General features: G+C 42.9%; 1 protein-coding gene across 1 annotated transcript; it reads left to right on the forward strand.

Annotated features, from left to right (window-relative positions):
- The first annotated feature begins 290 nt into the window (after window positions 1-290).
- LOC142218063 (parapinopsin-like) lies at window positions 291-11654 on the forward strand. Its single transcript, XM_075286477.1, has 4 exons — window positions 291-630; window positions 4217-4545; window positions 10467-10709; window positions 11523-11654. Exons 1-4 carry the CDS (start codon window positions 291-293, stop codon window positions 11652-11654), a joined length of 1044 nt encoding a protein of 347 aa, XP_075142578.1.
- The last annotated feature ends 7674 nt before the right edge of the window (window positions 11655-19328 follow it).

Here is a 19328-nt window from a genome sequence, read left to right on the forward strand (position 1 = left end):
ATATGTTAATGTACATCATGAATCCTGTAGGAATAATGCAGAGTCATTCATACAGCCAGGTACAAATCTCCAAATGTGTTAGAGTAATTAAAAATTTAATGAGAAAGGGGAATTATTTATAAGAAATCCGGATCTTAGGATTTAAGTGTAAGATAATCTGTGTCATATCATTTGATGATAATATCGCCGGAGTCTTTACATCTTAAAGAATAAAACCGTGATCAGTCAGAGCGGGTAAAACACACAGCGGGAACAGAATCCCAGTAAATTAGCTCCATCTCAAGGTGGAAATGGCTCCAGAAGACATCCTACAGCCACTGACAAACTTCAGCGATGGGGGCAACCAATCTGGAAAGGTCCTCATGCCAAGGATCGGTTACACCATCTTAGCTATAATCATGGCCATATTTTGCACGGCTTCTCTCATCCTCAATATTACAGTCATTATAGTGACATTTAAATATCGACATCTAAGACATCCCATCAACTATTCCTTGGTCAATCTAGCGGTGGCTGATCTAGGTGTGACCGTCCTGGGTAGTCTACTCACTGTGGAAACTAATGCTGTTGGCTACTTCAACCTTGGAAGAATTGGCTGTGTCATAGAAGGGTTTGCTGTGGCATTTTTCGGTGAGTATGTAGTTCGTTATATTCTATGAAACTGTTCCCAAGGTTGGGCAACAATGGATTTTGAAGGTTGCAAATGGTTTGTAGAAAGTTCTAGTAGACCGTAGTGGAAATACTTGGTGTTGACTATAGGTACTATGAGGCAGTGGAAAAATCTATAGGATGGACAAAGACTGACTCATGTCCAACATGAGTGTACCTACCAGATAGGAGGTACAGTAATAGCCATGAGACAACATCTAAGGAGGCCCATGCCCTTTATGTCAATTGATTATGCAAAATAGTGAACAAATTTATTGGCAATCCATAGACAATACTATCACACACGACTGCATTCTCACTGCCAACCATTCTTCCAATGTCTTCTGTGCTATATTTCTTCCTATCCTTGGGAAAATCCAATGTTCTATAAAACCATAAGATCACGTATTGTCTGGATTACCAATAAGCCTGCCACTATTTTGCAAAATCACCACTTTTATCAATATGCCAGAGAGCTCTTTGTAGCAGGAAGGACGTTGTCATTACCTCTTTGCAATGGAAATGTCATTGGTGCTCCAAAAAGCTCATTTGCATATTGACAAAAACAGCAATGTTCACAAGGGGAAAACAGATTTTGATTCAGGTGACCCTAACCTATATACAGGGCTCAGTTGATATTCTGGTTGACAGACTTTCTTTCCCTATGACAGTTTGTGAATACATTTATGTAAGTGAATTCTATTATAAATCACCTAATATATGACTATATTTCTACTACCCAAAATTATAGCTACATTTACTGATTCTGCAACAATAAACTATAGGTATCTTACTTCTAGAGCTGAGGAGCTGTCACAATGTGCTGGCGTACTCATGATGACAGCAGCTTCTTTCTCCATAAAGAGAAGAGTATACTTTTATTTTTCTAACGCCTGCTTTTACCCATTCACCAAAATCACCATATTCATAAGGGGAACACTTGAGCAATAGCAATATATAGGCAATTGCTAGTAGTATAATTCCATAATATTCAACTGAAGTTTGAAAAAAAGTTATCTCACTTAAAGAAGACCATTCATGTCCTTGGGCACTCATGGTTTTATATACCACTAGAAAGCTGGCAGTGCGCTGAATTCAGCTCACTGTCGGCTTTCCGGTTATGTGCCCCGGGGCAAGAGCTTTCGGTGCCGTTACCAATAGCTCTTCACTGTCAGAAGGACGTTCCTGACAGTCTAGCTGGGAACGCTCCTCCTGAAAGAACTGTCCGTAGCTCTGTACTGTAAGAGGAAGCGTTCTTTATCACCCAGCCATGACGTTGAACGGTGAGGGACGCCCCTCAGTACTAATCTATGACGAGTACTGTCAGGAGGGGGGGGCATTCCTTACAGCTCAGTGTCATGGCTGGGTGGTAACGTCCTTCTGACAGTGAAGAGCTATCGGTAACGGCATTGATAGCTCTTGCCCCGGGGCACAAAACGGGAAAGCCAACAATGAGCTGAATTCTAGTGGTATATAAAACCACATGTGCCCGAGGACATGAAAAGTCCTCTTTACCCTTTAAGGATGCAGAGTAGTTTGTTGGTTGATGCTCGGTGACTTGTTTCCAATTTCTCTTCTCCACCTTCCAAAATTGATAACTTTGTTATTTTTCTGTCAACATAGGTATATGAGGGCTAATTCTTTGCGCGACGACCATTACAGGGTACATATATTGTTTTGATTAGCTTTTATTAACATTTTTGGGAGTCAGTGTGAAAAACCCACAATTTTATCATAATTTTTTTGCAGTAAAGACTTATGCACCTGGTGCACAAATTTAGATCAAGGCAACTGTGCAGCATTTAGAAACATTTTCTAATACATTGGATACTGTTATCCAAATGCCTTATGGTGATGGTGTAAGTGCCAAACACTATTGTCATAAGGCACCTGAATAACACTATCCGATAAATTAGAAAATGCTTCTGACGCTAGGTTCACACTAGTGCTCGGGTTTCCGTTCTTCACGTTCTCTTGGGGACCCAAAAAATGGGATCTCAATCCACTTAAAAAGCAGAAACTCATAGGTTTCCACCTGAAAAATGTGGAGAGAAAAGCGCTGCTTGTGGGATTTTTCAAGCAGAATGAGGAACAGAATCCCTAAATGGAAATGGGGCGCAGGTGTGAACCTAGTCTAAATCCTTAGCAGATGCCTTGGCATAAGTTTGGACACCAGGTTTGGGCACTATATGCTACATCATTGGGGGAGGGTATTAATAGAATGTAGAGCACAAAGACCAACTTAAAACTAGTCGTAGAAATTGGTATCAAGTAGCAATCCAGACCTACTATATAACTACCCAGCTTTACGAGAACACAGACTTCTTCATCGTCATATATAACTCCATTCTTCCATATCCAGATGATTACCCAATAGCTTAAATGGGGCACTGGGCCATCTTCCCTTGCCTAGAAAAGCCCATAGAGAATAATATAACACAACGGCACGTAACTTTATCCATTATTGTCACTTTAACTCTTCTGCTCGGCCTAGTCCTATTACAGAAATTGGGGAATATTTCATCCTATTTGAAGCCCTCTAAGAAATATGTAGATTTTTAAAGCACTATCTTGGCTATATTCTCCATTTCTTATATGCTGAACTCATGAAATAACCCCACGAATTCACATTAGAAAATCATCTCGAAGCTTCCTTTATGGTAAACATAGATAGTGTTATTAAATTCTGCGTAATGTCCTCCATCAGTCGGAGTTAATAAGAAGTAACCTTTACACACATTTGTTCTTTAAGACTGCCGATAAGGAAAGTTAATTTGATTTTGGGCTTAGTGTGACACATATCTTTCATTTTACAAGCCATAAATTCATTTTATACAGCCATTTCCTTTTTTTTTGCGAAAAGCCTTGTGGAATTTTGAGCAGTCCTGCCGTGGCTTAGTATGCAGGAGCTAGGCCTCATCTCCCAGTCATCGCTCTATAAATATGCTCCGGAGACTATTAGACATAAACCGAAGGTATAAAACTGGAATGGTTACAAGAGGACCGGCCACCTCAGACGATGCGCTACTTGGCCGTCTCCATAAATCATATACCGTACTGTACTTCCTCACAGACGATACGCAGAGCGATAAATCCAGCCATCCATCTTATTTAATATACCATTAAATAATGTCTTGCTAGACTATAAAGAACATACATCTATAGTAGGTATGTCATATACTGCCACACTATAAAAAGTGCCAAAAGAGAAATCCCAATGGTTGAGTTTTGGGGTAAAATATTATACGAAACCCACTAATGCTTACAAGGGTGAAGTCACATACAATGCTAGATCCGCAGAACCCAACGGATCAGATTAATACACATTTACAAAAAAAAAAATCCTATATTTCGAGGCCTTCACAATACAATTTGTACCTGCAAAGATAAAGGGTAAACATCATTGAATTCTGTAACTATGTCAGCCCTACCAGAACTCTTTACAAGCCATAAACATAATACTGCCATTCCAAGGCCTCATGAAGCTGTACATAAAACAATGTCTATATTAGTGTTGTAAGAATAATATATCTGCAGTCATTTTCTATCATTGCCTTCCTTTTTGCAGGAATTGCGGCCCTCTGCACCATCGCAGTCATTGCTGTGGATCGAGTGTTTGTAGTAGCTAAGCCAATGGGGACTCTGACATTTACCCCAAGGCAGGCATTGGCAGGCATAGCTGTCTCCTGGATCTGGTCCCTTATATGGAATACTCCTCCTTTGTTTGGCTGGGGCAGCTATCAACTGGAAGGAGTTGAGACGTCCTGTGCCCCCAATTGGTACGGCACAGACCCTGTCAATATGTCCTATATCATTAGCTTTTTCTCCTTTTGTTTTGCAATTCCGTTCCTGATCATTGTGGTCTCTTATGGATACCTCTTGTGGACTCTGCGGCAGGTAATCACATCCAATATTTGATGTTATATTCCTTATATGACAATGTTATGTTCCTCTGCTGTGCGTCTATTCTCCTACCTTCTAAATACATGTTTAGGATAATTTTTCTCAGTTTCCCATTTGGCGTGACATTTTCCATTTCATTGATATATTAGTCATGGATGCACCATGCAGGTTCACCAACCTCTTGTCCTGTTGGCAAATCTCCTTATATACTATGATGTACCTTGCATTCTTTTTTCCAAAATTTTGATAAAGAACAACTGGGCTTCAGAGAAGTGACAGACCACAGAACGTTCCTGCATTTATGGTCATATCCATTGCCAACTTGCCAGGACAATGGACTGTCACCATTAAGCCTCTATTGAGACAAAGTGGGGAACAGATGAAAAATGGCCATTTTTCACATCTGTTTTGCACCCGTGACGCACTGTTTTTATAGATTCTTCATAGATTTCAGTCTATTGAGGGACCTGTGAAAATCGGCCAAAAATAGGATATGTCCTTTTTTTCTGATGGTCGGTTTAATACAGCTGTCACATGGCCCTGAACATTTGTTCATCTGAATAGAGGCTTAGAAGACTGGAGAAAATATTTAACAATTTGCAAAATTTAAAAAATTTTATTTGCAAAAATGTTTAACTTTTCACTGTCTACCAAGCATGGAGACACCAGGCTGTGACGTATCGCGCCGTTCCGCCCCGGCGTCCGGCCCCACAAGGCGCGAGGACACGGCCCGCACCTCAGCCACCCGGCCGCAACCTCTGGCCCACCCGGCCTTCGCCGCAAGCGGAACCCGCGATCGTCTTTTTAACTATACCGTCCGCTCCCACAAACCCAGAGAGAGGACCGGGCCTTATAGGATAATACGAGAAGAGCCTTCTAAAGTTTTAACATTTTATTAACCCAAGATGGTCGATACTAGGTCAGCCAGAAATACATATAAAGATATACCCTGGCGGTCACAAGCTTATACGGTTACAGAGAAGGTATGTTACAGTGCAGTGAGATAAAACAGATTAAAGAGATTAAAAGATTAGAAACAGAAACAGTCCTTAGGCACCCGGCGATTCCACAGCCAACGCATGGTACCCACAGGGCAGGAGATACAGTCCATTAAAGATTCTGGTAGGGGCACCCGCAGCACCCCCCCACATAGCATATAGCAATAAAGAGAGTTTTTCCATACCGATGTAAAAAGTCCATAGTCCATAAATCCATGATCAGATAGGCGTTACATCATAGTCCTCATAATTCCATAAGTCCATTAGCGTTAAAGTAGTACATGGCTCTCTTTCAAAGTCCCTCAGCCGCATGGCTTTCTTTGTCTCTCAGCACATGGCCGCTTCTGCTCCGCCCTTCCCCCCCAGCAAGGGGGGAGGGGCCACACACAGAGCCAGCTTGCTCACATGTGTCCAGATGAGAAGAACAAGAACAAGACCAGCAGCTCCGCCCCAGGTCACTCTTATATTGACCCTGGGCTCCACCCTGAAATGACATCATCAGGGCTTTCGGACCACCCTCTAGCTTGGCAATCAAATAACTATAAATGGTCATAATTCCTCATCACATGAATATACGGTCAAACAAGTGGCATGTCTTTGCTCACCGCAAGTTTCCCAGCATATTGACACCAAACATGATACCCCAATTACCCATGAGTAACGAGAACTGGGCCTGGGCTCTTCCCAGGCCCGTAGGCTTAAAGTTTTTGGGTTGAAAACGTGCGTCTCACTACTACGCATCGGAAGATCTAATTGTCATAATGGTAACATCTTTCCCTGGCGCAATATCATCATAAAACCATAACTGTTTGAAGTTTTTACGGAGTCAAGCAGTCTACTACTAGGTGTTAGAACTTTCAGAGCCAGGATGGCCCCCTGCTAAGAATCAAGGAAGTTAGCACAGATATGTTAATGCCATGCCTAGGGTGAGACAATGGCTTTTGATCTTGGCAACTGGCCACAGATAATCAGATTCACCCATTTGGGTCACTAGCCTTCACATCCTACTGAGATAACAAGATTCCTTAGCAGGATGGTGACTTAAAAATGGCAAATACAGACCAGATAAGTCATTCTCCAAGATATACAGTTGAGGGTCAGTCAATACAATACATAGATAGTTATAAATATAGCTGAGAATCCTGATTGGGGTCCGATTCATCACAGATGAAAAATGTCCATTTTTCACATCTGTTTTGACCCATGTTGCACTGTTTTTATAGATTCTTCATAGATTTCAGTCTATTGAGGGACCTGTGAAAATCGGCCAAAAATAGGATATGTCCTTTTTTTCTGATGGTCGGTTTAATACAGCTGTCACATGGCCCTGAACATTTGTTCATCTGAATAGAGGCTTAGAAGACTGGAGAAAATATTTAACAATTTGCAAAATTTAAAAAATTTTATTTGCAAAAATGTTTAACTTTTCACTGTCTACCAAGCATGGAGACACCAGGCCATAGACACAAGTCCGACTTTCCCCTTCGGTTACAACCCCGCATTAGTTTAGCTTAGCTTTTACGGAAGTGTCTGTGTCGTGCGCCGGGTAAGAATGAGTTAAAGTTTGACAATTTTAGCAAAAGAACAATAAAATGAACACAATGGATGAACTGTGACAGAAAAAAATCCCGCAGAATAAAGGTAGAGTTGAAAGGGAATGAAAGGTAACAATTACTACAAGAAGATGAATGGAGAGAACTGAGGCCTTGTCTGTGTCTTCCCACTTCGAGCTTAATTTTCACTTTGGAAATTTGTCCTATAAGTGGAAACAACCTCATGTAAAAAACTTAATATACCGTATACTAGAATGTGTTAATCTATGCCAGACAGGAACTGAGAGAGATTTCTACTATAACTCCAGAAAGTTACTTGGAAAGTTAATCCCCACCCAGCCCATATTGGCACAATGTGGTTAGCGAGGCATGGATCACGGATTGTGGCGTATGTTTGACGCAAGTAAGGGCCAAATTTGTGACAGAATATCATCCCTCTATACCAAGGATTGATTAATTCCTGCAATATCTCTAGGTTTCTTAGAAAACCAACCATTGATCTATAAGAAGCTTCCGTCTGAAAGGTGGTGCTAGAGCAAGTTTTCCATTTTCCATCAAGGAAAACTTACCAGCATATTCCTTTCCCATAATTCCTAATAGAGCATGTATGGTCTGTAAGACTCACACAAGGTGGCCTGCAAAGATGACATCTCCGGTCCTGAGGAAAGACCATCAATATTAGCTCTCTGGGGTTCAACACTCAGAACCCTGCAGGTCACCTGTACATGTCTATATACCATAAGACGCTCTGCTCATTAGCCATACAAACTGTAGCAGCAAGTGTAGGTAATGCAGCATTGTCACATTGAAGCTCATGGTATGTTAATATTACCAAGAGAAGTGCTGTGTTAGTACAGGTGATGTGCAGGGGTCCCGAGTGTCGGAGCCTGTAGATATGATATTGATGGCCTATCCTGAAGACCCTAAGGCCATTCATACTACAAACCGGACAACCCATTTAATGTCTGAAAGTTAAAGTCCGACTGTGACCACCGCAGACACTGGAACAAAATAGTAGAGCCATGCCAGGGCTCCTATCAGCTATTTTTAGAGACACCACGGTCAGACCACCACTGATCAAACATTTGTGAAGTGTCCCAGTATTTATTTCTTGTTAGAGATATTAATATAATTTTATATAATACAATATTAATTAATAATAACATTTCCTCCATATTCCCCTTTTTGCATTGCACCTTATGCCAGTGCCAACTATGTTTTGCCCTTCTTTTAGGGTGTTTTCTCTCACACTGAGTATGTCAGAGGTATACATCCAGATATACAGGATGCTGTTGTATATGTATTAAGCACTGCCGTCAACTATAAGTTTATAGTAAAACACTATACCATATACCAGTCAGCATTGTTTACTAAATGATACTGTATGGAATGGCACAGTCTGCTATAGCCAAAAGGTATACTGGCATACACGCTGTGCAAAACACAGTGTGCAACCACCCTTAGGCCAGGGCCACACGTTGCGAAAACACCACGTTTTACAGTCCCTGTATATAGGATCCTCATCATACGTATGCCATAGTGTGCACAGAGAGATGTGAAATTCCATCTATCTCATAGTCGCCGCAGCTGTGAAATACATTAAAGTTTTGTGAAGTTGTGTTTTGTGCATGTAATTACCGCTATGGGTGCAATACACACAAAATTAAGATGAAGGAGCGAATAATGCTCATTATTTTCAGCAACATGGTTACTTTAATAAATGACTTTAAATTGCAAATATGCCGTTTTAATTACCGTCCCTATGTTTTTATATTGCAATGATTCAGAATCTCGTAGCCGAGCATTTATCCCGTTTTGCCATAAAAGGCGCATTAATCCATGTCTCCTTCAGAAATGTAAATGAACGGTTGCTGATTTAATACAAGTCTGTGTTATGGAAGCAGTTAGCTGGCGCCAGGGGTACGCTATCAGGGTTACACTTGTTAAAATGGCTTCTATTTAAACGTTCCCTGAGGTAAAACAGAACTGCGAACCAAAAATTCTTCTAATCTAATCCAATCATCCGGCTTTACTAGAGGAAACTCTATGGGAGCTAATGACAAGTGAGAGGAGGTAATTACTCTAAGACCATTAATTGTTGCTGGAACTAAAATATGTAAATGTGATATGGTGTGGAAAGTAATACATTTAATACGCCTTCCTTTAGACACTGTCATTTCATTTCCCTTAGCTATTTTTGATGTATGTTACAGAATATATTGTATATGTCGGAGTTGGTTCGAGGCTTCTGTCATCATATTTTATAGGTTCTTTCTTAAAGAAGCAGTCCACTAAAAATAAGAATGTCCCTCTCATTTGAAAAAGAGCCTTTATTTATTGTAATATTAGTGCATAACTTAGGGGTAACTTTATTGTTAAGTTATATGCTCCCTTCTGGAGCAGTGACTTCCTCTCTGCTGATACACACAGGGGGGTAGGGGGGGGGGGAATCAATAAGATTGGTATTTCTTTTGCCAGTTTTAATTCATTCCCTGACAAGGCGCAAGATGTGCCACAATCACCAAGTGACTTCACCTCTTAATTTATTCTTGCATATGTAAGTGAGCCTTAACTAAAATCTACACCAGTCAACTTTCTAGTATAAATCATGCCCCAACCCACCTATATTCCCACCTTGCTCTGCCCACTACCTAAAAATGTGGCAAAGGAAATACTGTGTGCAACAGAAAAGCAAAGAGAAGGTCAGTGCTCCAGAGGGGAGCACATGACTTCACGATAAAGCAAGCAGTGAGCTATTCATTAACACAGAAAAACTTAAAAGACTATTTATTTTCATTGGAGTGATTCTTTAAAACTTATTAAAAAAAATTGACGCAAAGTATGAGAGCTAGTATCTGAATTGACTTCTACTTATTCTACTGCGTTCACCAAAATCATAGAGAAGCTCTGTTTCTTTGCAGATTTACAATAAAAAATTGAAGCAACAAATAATAAAATATGATTAGATGTTAGTGGACAGCCATTAGAGTATCCACAGACCACGTTGAGGGTGGATCCTCTGCAATATATCACTTCTTAGAGAAGGCTACCTCAGGCCAGGCTAGATCCCTTCCCTAAATTCTTCCTGCTGAATATGAGGATATACAGTAGATCACGTGTGGATAGATATTGGGATATCAGGTCAAAGGCTGATGGAGTGCACGGCCTTGTATGTTAAAACTAAGACTTTGAACAGAATTGACTATGCAATGGGTTGCTAGTAGTGGGATCGGCAGAGGGAGAACATGGTGGGATGTAGTGCCTTCAGGATCATTGGTGGTATCATAAACTGCAGCATGTATGAAAATGTCAATGATACTTGAACTGTTAGTATCAGAAAAATATACTTTATATTTCCCTTTAGGTGTCCAAACTAGGAATAGCAGAAGGAGGAACAACCAGCAAAGCTGAGGTCCAAGTCTCCCGCATGGTCCTGGTGATGGTTATGGCATTTCTCATCTGCTGGCTCCCATATGCAGCCTTTGCTATGATGGTGGTGGCAAATCCTGGCATGTATATTGACCCAGTAATAGCCACTATACCAATGTACCTGACCAAAACCAGCACTGTATATAATCCAATCATATACATATTTATGAATAAGCAGGTAAGAATCCTCACCAAGATCTGTAGGCTTCTGACACGGGCCCATATTGTATATCTATGTGCCAATTTCAGGGGCATATTCAGGGTTTGCCAGAGGATAGTTTCCAGGGGGTGAGAAAGAGCTGTAACATGAGGGGGGGGGGGGGGGGGTATCGCGGGGGCCCCTTTAATGGCTTCCATACAGTATAACACTTTCTCTTACTGGCCCCCACACAATACAATATCCCCTTTACTGGCCCCACACAATATGAAACCTCTTTTACTGGATCCCTCACAGTATATTGCTCCTTTTATTGCCCCAAACACAGTAGATTAACCCCATTATTTGCCCCTTCACAGCATATTGGCCCCATTATTGGCTCCTATATAATATACCCCCTCATTTATAGGCTTCCCACACAGTATACTGCACCTTTACTGGCTTCCACACAGTATATTGTCCCCGTTATTGGTCTCTACACAGTATATTGCAAAATTTATTGACCCCCACAAAGTTCACTACCCAATTATATTGGTCCCTACAGTATATTGGGCCGCACTCAGTACACTGGCCACCATTAGGCAGCTACCTGTTGACTTATTACTACAGATAACAGCCGATATTTATTACTCTCATGTATTATTCCACTTCTCCTCCAGCCAGGAGGACACTACGCCCAGAGAATCAACAATATTAATGTCACATCGGGCATTAGTTAACAAACGGACATAATGTTCACAGCCCGCTGGAGACATATCAGGGTCAGGTGATCGGATACTACTTGTGGACATAGTTCTGACTATCCGTACTAAATGTTTGATGTTTTCCTTGCAGTTCCAGGAATGTGTGATACCTTTCCTATGCTGTGGTAGGAATCCATGGGCAATTGGGAAAACTGAAGAGGAGACGGCGTCCACCAACGCGAGCAAGTCCAGTTCTAAGAAAAGCCAAGTGTCTCCTGCTTGAAACTGTGTATATGAGTAGACATACATATCAATATACAATACACCATATGGCATGAGCTTACAGTATATATGTGATATGTAATGAACATCCCATTCAATAGGTATTATCACTAGGATATACTATTCTGTCATCAATGGGATACTGACCTCTGGGACCCCCACTGATCCTGAGAACTAGAGGGTATCATTAATTGATGACCTATCCTTAGAAGACATCATTAAAGATCGGCAGGGGTCCAACATCCGGGTCCCTGACTGATCAGCTGTTGTAAGACTGCATGTTCATTTGTGTACGGCTGTTCTTGGTATCGCAGTTTAAACCATTTAGTTGAATGGGACTGAGCTGTGATCAGGCCATATAACCGAAAAACTTGACATCACGTGACCTTTGAAGTGGAAGCAGCGCTCAGGCAGCCTCACTGCTGCCACTACAGCCCATTCAAAGGGGTCCTAAGTGTTGGAAAACCCCTTTAAGGTGCTGCAGTGCTAATTCAATGTTGTGGTCCTGCAGAACGGGTGGCAAAGCAAAGACCATCTTTTTCAGAATTGGTGAGTGCCCCAGAGGTCAGGACCCCACTAATCAAAAAGTGATGGTGTATTCTAGTAATAATCAACCTCATTATGAAATGGGACCATCCCTTTAAAGTCCTACTAAACTGAAATCACTGCAGGGGGGGACAGTGATGATGTATGTATGCAAATGTAAAATAAAATCAGTATTTTTCAAAGGAAAATGTGAATATTTTAGTGTCAATGCCATTATTGTGATGTTTGTAAGGAATATGGCCTTTTCTACTGATAATGGGGTAGATATATGAATCAGTTGCCCATAACAACCAATCATGGATAATCCCACGGCCCGTTCCTATACTTTTTTCTCCCACCCCCCACAACACACACACGCATAATGACTATTTCTTTGGAAATGCTCCGGCCCTCCGAAAGCTCGTTGATACCGATATCAGTACCATCTCGTGGTCCAATCATACTCCAGTAGTCATCACCCTTTCCCCTGCCCCGCGGGCGGTACGCCGCTGTCACTGGCGTCTTAATGAATCTCTGCTTAAGTCCCCCACTTCGTTAGAAGTCTTGCGTTCCCACTTGACTGATTACTTGCGCGACAGAATAGGCTCAGTGGACTCACCTGCGGTGCTCTGGGAAGCCCATAAGGCTGTTATGAGGGGCCACTGTATCGCGCTAGCGTCTAGGCTTAAGGTAGACAGGCCCAGGAGCATCTTCTCCATGCTTGGATCTCTTCCCTGGAGGCTTCCCTAGCAACTCATCCATCTCTGGGGGTCCTCCGCCACATGGCTCTTGGTAGGGCTGATCTCCGCTCTCTGGAGAACTGCCATGTGCAACGCCTTCTTCTTTACTCACGCCAGTGCTACTTTGAGTACACTATTGGCCAAGACCCTCAGAGATCAGCGGTCCTCCTTCACTCCCCACTCGGTTTATGATTCCGCGGGTGTCCTCCAGCATCACCCAGATGCTGCAGCTTTGGCTTTCTGGTCCTACTATTCCAAGCTGTATAATCTGCCCCCTCCGAAGACGTTAGCCCTAGTGGACGGTCACTCCAGTCTAGCTGACTACCTCGCGGATTGCCACCTTCCTCGCCTTCCCTCCTCCGCTTTAGCTTTCCTGAATTCTCCAATCACAGCCGAGGAGTTGGCGGATGCTCTGAAAGACCTCCCCAACGGTAAATCCCCAGGTCCAGATGGATTTACTTATTATTACTATAAAGCTTTTCAGAAGGCGCTCTCTAGTCATCTCCTGACTCTCTTTAATTCTTTTCTCTCTGGCTCCCCGATCCCTCCCTCAATGTCCGGCTCCCTCCTTACACTGATCCCTAAACCAGGTCAAGACCCCAGTACTGTGCTAACTATCGCCCGATAGCCTTACTAAATACTTACTTAAAGCTCTTCACCAAGCTTCCGGCAAACAGGCTTAATGCTTAGCTTCCTCTCCTTGTCCACAAAGATCAGGTCGGCTTTGCACCCTGTCGTCAAGGTTGCGACAATACTAGAAGAGCTGTGGACTTAGTGGAGGTGGACAGCCATTACTCTATCCCAGCACTCCTTTTAAGCTTTGATGCCGAAAAGGCCTTTGACCGCCATAATTGGTCTTTTATGCAGGGAACCCTGAGGGACTTTGGCTTCTCAGGGCCTTTTTTGGCAGCTATCTGGGCCCTCTATTCCCATCCCTCGGCGGCAATCAGCCTTCCCCATGCCTCCTCCCCTCCGTTCTCCATCCATAATGGTACTCGCCAGGGGTGTCCCCTTTCCCCTTTGATCTTTGCCCTGTGCATTGAGCCCTTGGCGGCCAAAATCCGCCGCAACCCTGATGTCAAAGGAATACAAGTTTGGAACAGAGAATTTAAAGTTTCTCTTTTTGCCGACGATGTTCTCCTTACCCTTTCCTCACCCCCTCCTCACCCCACACTACTCTCCCCAATCTTTTGCGTCTTCTGGCGACGTATGGTGACCTCTCGGGGTATAAGGTAAACCCCTCAAAAACCGAGGCACTCCCTCTTAACATACCACATGACGACCATACACTTCTTCGTTCCAATTTCAACTTTCAGTGGCGAACGTCTTCCATTCATTATCTAGGGATTCAGATTTCTTCCTCCTATCACACCCTTTATTCGGCAAACTACCCACGGCTGTTTCGCGACTTAAGGGCCCTCTTAGACAAATGGCAGCCCCTGCCAATCTCCCTACTGGGGAGGATCGCAGCAGTTAAAATGACCCTTCTTCCAAAACTACTATACTATTTTGAGACGCTCCCCGTTGCGGTCCCGTGAAATGACCTTCAAGTTTTACAAAAAGCTATCTTTCGATTTGTATGGCAGGCTAGACGTCACCATATCCTTCGATTGGTTATGTTGTCCGGGAGGGAGTCTGGGGGTTTGGCTGTCCCAGATCTTTTACACTATTACTGGGCAACCCATCTACGCTGTATCCCGTTTTGGGCCTCTGCCCCGGCATACACCAGGTGGGTGGAGATAGAAAAGCTTTGGCTAGCTCCCATGCACCCCAATGCATTCCTATGGGTTGACTCCCCCCACTCCTCCCTCCGCCTATCTAATTGGTCCCATCCGCTTTACCCGCTCTATATGGTCTACGTGTAATGCTAAATTCTCTCTGGCGTCCCCGCGCTCCGCCATGGTATCTGTTCTGTACAACCTTCTTTTACCCAACAGTCTTTCGCCCACCATGGTTCGAGTGTGGTCCTCTGCAGGCCTCTTCCAGATTGCTGATATGACTGACCCCGTGACGTTAGAGCTCAGGCCCTTTGACTATTTAGTGGCTAACTTGGGTCTTCCCCAGGCAGAGTGGCTCCATTACTCTCAGGTAGTCCACTTTGTCTGCTCTCTCCATGGCTTCTCTAGAGTCTCCCTTCCTACGTTATTTGAAAAGATTTGCAGAGCTGGCACCTCCATGAGGGGATATCCTCTGTGTACCAGCTTCTTGTCTCTCAGACGACTGGTTCTCCTATTCGGCATAGATATATGGCCAAATGGGAGGAGGCGTTGGGTATCTCCATTTCTCAGGAACAGTGGCAGATTGTCTGGTCTCGTGCTCAAAAATCTTCCCAGTGTATTACTTTTAGGGAAACGCAATATACACTCTTGATGCACTGGTATCATACCCCAGCTCTTCTGCATGCTCTGAACCCTACACTTCCATCAAGTTGCTGGCGTTGCAATACTGTGGTGGGTACATTATTTCATATCTTTTGGTCTTGTCCTCTTGTCCTGGGTTTCTGGGGGAAGGTGAAAGCCCTGACAGACGCCCTCTTTGTGAAGGGGGTCCCTTTAGACCCCCTCCTGGATTTACTGAACCTCCTTCCCAGGCACCTAGGTAGCAAGACTTCGAGACTCTTTCTATACCTCTGTACAGCTGCAAAAACTTTTATTGCCAGACATTGGAGGAGCGGGAATCCTCCCTCAGGCATTGAACTCCTGGCACGTATCAAGGATGTGAGGAGTCTCGGAGTTTATAACTACTAGCCTTAACAACACCCTGGACAACTTCCATTCTATCTGGTCTCCCTGGGATGCTCACTGTGCGTTACGTGGCCTTTGATCTTGTTCCTTCCTTGGATACGCGTCTCAGCACAAAGTACCACACGGGGGGAGGATTACATACGCGCATCTGCACACAGTTCTACACGCTAGAGGATTAGATACATGCATCTTCTCACAATACCACACACCGGAGGATTAGATACACGCCACTGCACACAATACCACATAGGTGAGGATTAGATACCTGCGTCTGCACACAGTACCACATGGGGCAGGATTAGATACATGCCTCTGCACAAAATACCATACGCCAGAGAATTACATATGCATCTCAGCACACAGTACCACATGCCAGAGGATTAGATACGCACATCTGCACACAGTACCACATGCCGTAAGATTAGATACGCACGTCTGAACACAGTTTCACTTACTGGAGGATTAGATACGCGCCTCTTCACACAATACCACACGGGGAGGATTAGATATGTGCATCTGCACACAGTACCACACCAACAAGGATTAGATACTTGCGTCTAAACACAGTACTGCACGGGGAAGGATTAGATACAGCTTTACTCCAGGTATCCATAACAACTGATCACAGGTTTTTCACTGATATCCAAAATGAGATACACATAATCACATGACGCTTATGGACATACACACAAACAGCATACAAAATACACCAGTGCAAAATTGGACAATTCTTATGGGGACACTACACAAACATAAAATGTAACGTGAGAAGTCGGGTCCTCCTGCTAGTATAATATAAGTGCAATATTCCAACGGAGATCTACAGAAAAAAAAAAATCACATTAAACTTGCTAAAACAGAATACAGATAATTGTATCCAAGGGACTTTGTCTAAAAAAAAGTTTTTCAATAGGAGCACAGGTTAAATTTGGATTGTTGCCTATATCTCTGTTAAGCTAAGCCAAGGGCTCCCCCTACAGGTACTGCACCACATTGCCTAATATAGTTGAATCTTGACACACTGAATGTTAGTTCACAATGTAAATACTGTGAAACATCTTTGAGGCAAGTGCATTGGGCCAATATAGTGCACATAGAAAATAAAAGAGAAATTAAAAACTTGTTGAAAAAACAATCTGTGTTATGTTATGTGTTTCCGTGATTCAGGTCCATCGGGGGCACCCAGGGGCGCACCTCTAATGAGGTAAAGTGAGGCGGCTGCCTCAGGCGGCACTATCGGGAAGAGCGGCATGGAGGAGCGCAGGTCTGCGTGCATGCCGTCAGGTCTTATCGCTATTGGTTGTCTGTTGGGTATTCACTGTTTTAAACTCAAAGTCAACAATATGTGGTGGACTGTTAAAGGAACAGAGACTCCAAAACAGATGTGAACCTAGCCTTACGCTAGGGCACACAAGGCACACACGGGGCAAGTTCACAGTTGGTTAGCTCCAATAGCTCGCTCCAATATATAGTACCAAACTTCAGAAAAAAATCTGCTGCAATTGATATCCTGCAATGCAGAGGTTGGAAGCCCAGCCAGCCTCCTAGGATGGAAGCTAGTTTTTGCAACGGCCGGGTCAACGTCAGAATATCCGGGGCTGCTGGCTCATGTGTCCCTAGCCTTAGGGTGCATTCACATACGGGGAGATTTGTCATGAAAAGAATATTTAAACACCATAAAATCTATCAGACATGACACAATGTTTAAAATATTTGGCTCATCTATTACCCCGCATTTTACAGCCATGATGGTGACATTATGTCAGTGGAACTGCTGGAACCAAACTATCTCTCAGCTGTATACTGCAGAGAGTGGTGAATGGCTGCAGAATTAGGCTAAACCCTCTCATTGTTTTTGGCTGCTGCGAAGAAGCAAAGCCCTGTGTTTTACACTGTTTTACTGCCTTTAAAAAACGTAGAATGTTAATGTTACCTGTGGAATCATTTTCTCCTGTATATTTAATAGAAGAATTAATTCATAGAGATAAATGCTGCAAAACTCAATGAAAAACACTGAAGAAAAAATGCAAATTGTTTTTACTGGGGGGTTTCTACAGCATTTTCTTTTAGCTTTTTTTTGTTGCAGATTTGCTGTGGGGGGGGGGGGGTGTTGAGCCAAAGCTAGGAGTGGATCGAGAAGGTAGAAGTATAAGAGCTTACTATATATTTCTCATTTCTTTTGTAGCCATTCTTGTCTTTGGCTTTAAAAAAAAAACCCAGCAAAATCTGCAACAAAAAAAAAAACAAAACAGTTTTTCCACGTGGGGCCTATAACCTATAGCAGTTTTTTGAGAGTCAAACATTGGTGGCTTATCTTAGGATAGGCTGTCAATGCTCACATCCCAGTTGCCCGGTTCACATCTGTGTTTGGGACTCCATTCGGGGAGTCTGCTTAGGGCCCCCCCCCTCCCCCAACAGAAACCTATATGCATAGAAAAGCATTTACCTGGGAAAACACGTGGACCCCATAGACTATAATTGGGTCTGTGTGGTTTCCACTTGGTTTGTGCAAGCAGCACTTTTCTCAGCGTCCAAGTTTACTCCCCGAACAGAATCTTGAATGCAAATGTGAGGCGGGATTCACTTGCACTGGGCTCTCTGCCGTACTACAGATCCGAATGACACTAAAAGAGAGGTAACCTGTGGACTATAATGGGGTCCACTGCTTTTCGACAGTTTTATCCTGAATCTGCAGAAAAGTTCTTTGTGCAGGTATTTTTTCCTCTGCCAATTTTCGGCGGATTCTGATGTAACCCTAGCTTTACAATGTTGTTCATATGAATAGATTTCAGACATATAAGGCATAAAGTTCTTGGAATAAAATGGCATCTGCAGTTCACAAATATTAATTTGCTGAGAAAAAGAGAATAATCCACTTACAGTACGGAGCAGAAGGAAACAAGTCTTTATCTTACATAGGAGCAGACACAGCTAAAATTAATTGCATTACTTTCATGATTAAAATCTGGGGAAGGATTATAGTGGTCATGGGATTTTAAGTCCAGATGACCTAGATTTCTAAAAATCAAAGTATATTTCCCATAGTATTTATAAGGTAGATAGATTAATGGCAGCGTCCAGCCAGCAAGAACTCATTTATAACTGCTCAGAATGGTGTACAATTTTTTTTTTTTTTTTTTAAAAAAAGGTATGCTCACTTCAGTGATCCCTGAAGGAGGACTGGTTCTCCCATTTCAGTTAAACAACTATGGACCCCATTACAGTTCATTGGGATCGCAAGGCTCTGTGTGTTTCTGCTGTTTTAGCGGTCTGCCCCTTTTATGTTGGCGTCCCCTGATGGCCCCGATCAATGGAGAGGAGATGTAAGTGTGAACCTAGCAACCTAGTTGCGTGATCCTAATATGTAGTATTTTATCTCAGCAGGTAGATAAGATGGAAGGCTCATAACAGGCTTATTTGGAGCACTAAACTATCTGTACGTAAGGACATGAAGGTGGTTTAATGTCCCTAAGTCACTCAATAGTTTGCAAAATGTATCTGCACCAAGGCACCCTCTTTGCACTTTTTGTGCCATTTTTTTAACGTCCTTTAAGGGGTTGTCCAGGCAAAAATGAAAAACAACGCATGTGCACCTGTCCCCATTGCTCCGCTATTGTCCTGCACCTCCTGGTTCTTCTGCTTTCCCAAGTCTTTTCTGGTGTTGTA

The sequence above is a fragment of the Leptodactylus fuscus genome, chromosome 9, assembly GCF_031893055.1.
Source record: "Leptodactylus fuscus isolate aLepFus1 chromosome 9, aLepFus1.hap2, whole genome shotgun sequence".
NCBI lineage: Eukaryota > Metazoa > Chordata > Amphibia > Anura > Leptodactylidae > Leptodactylus > Leptodactylus fuscus.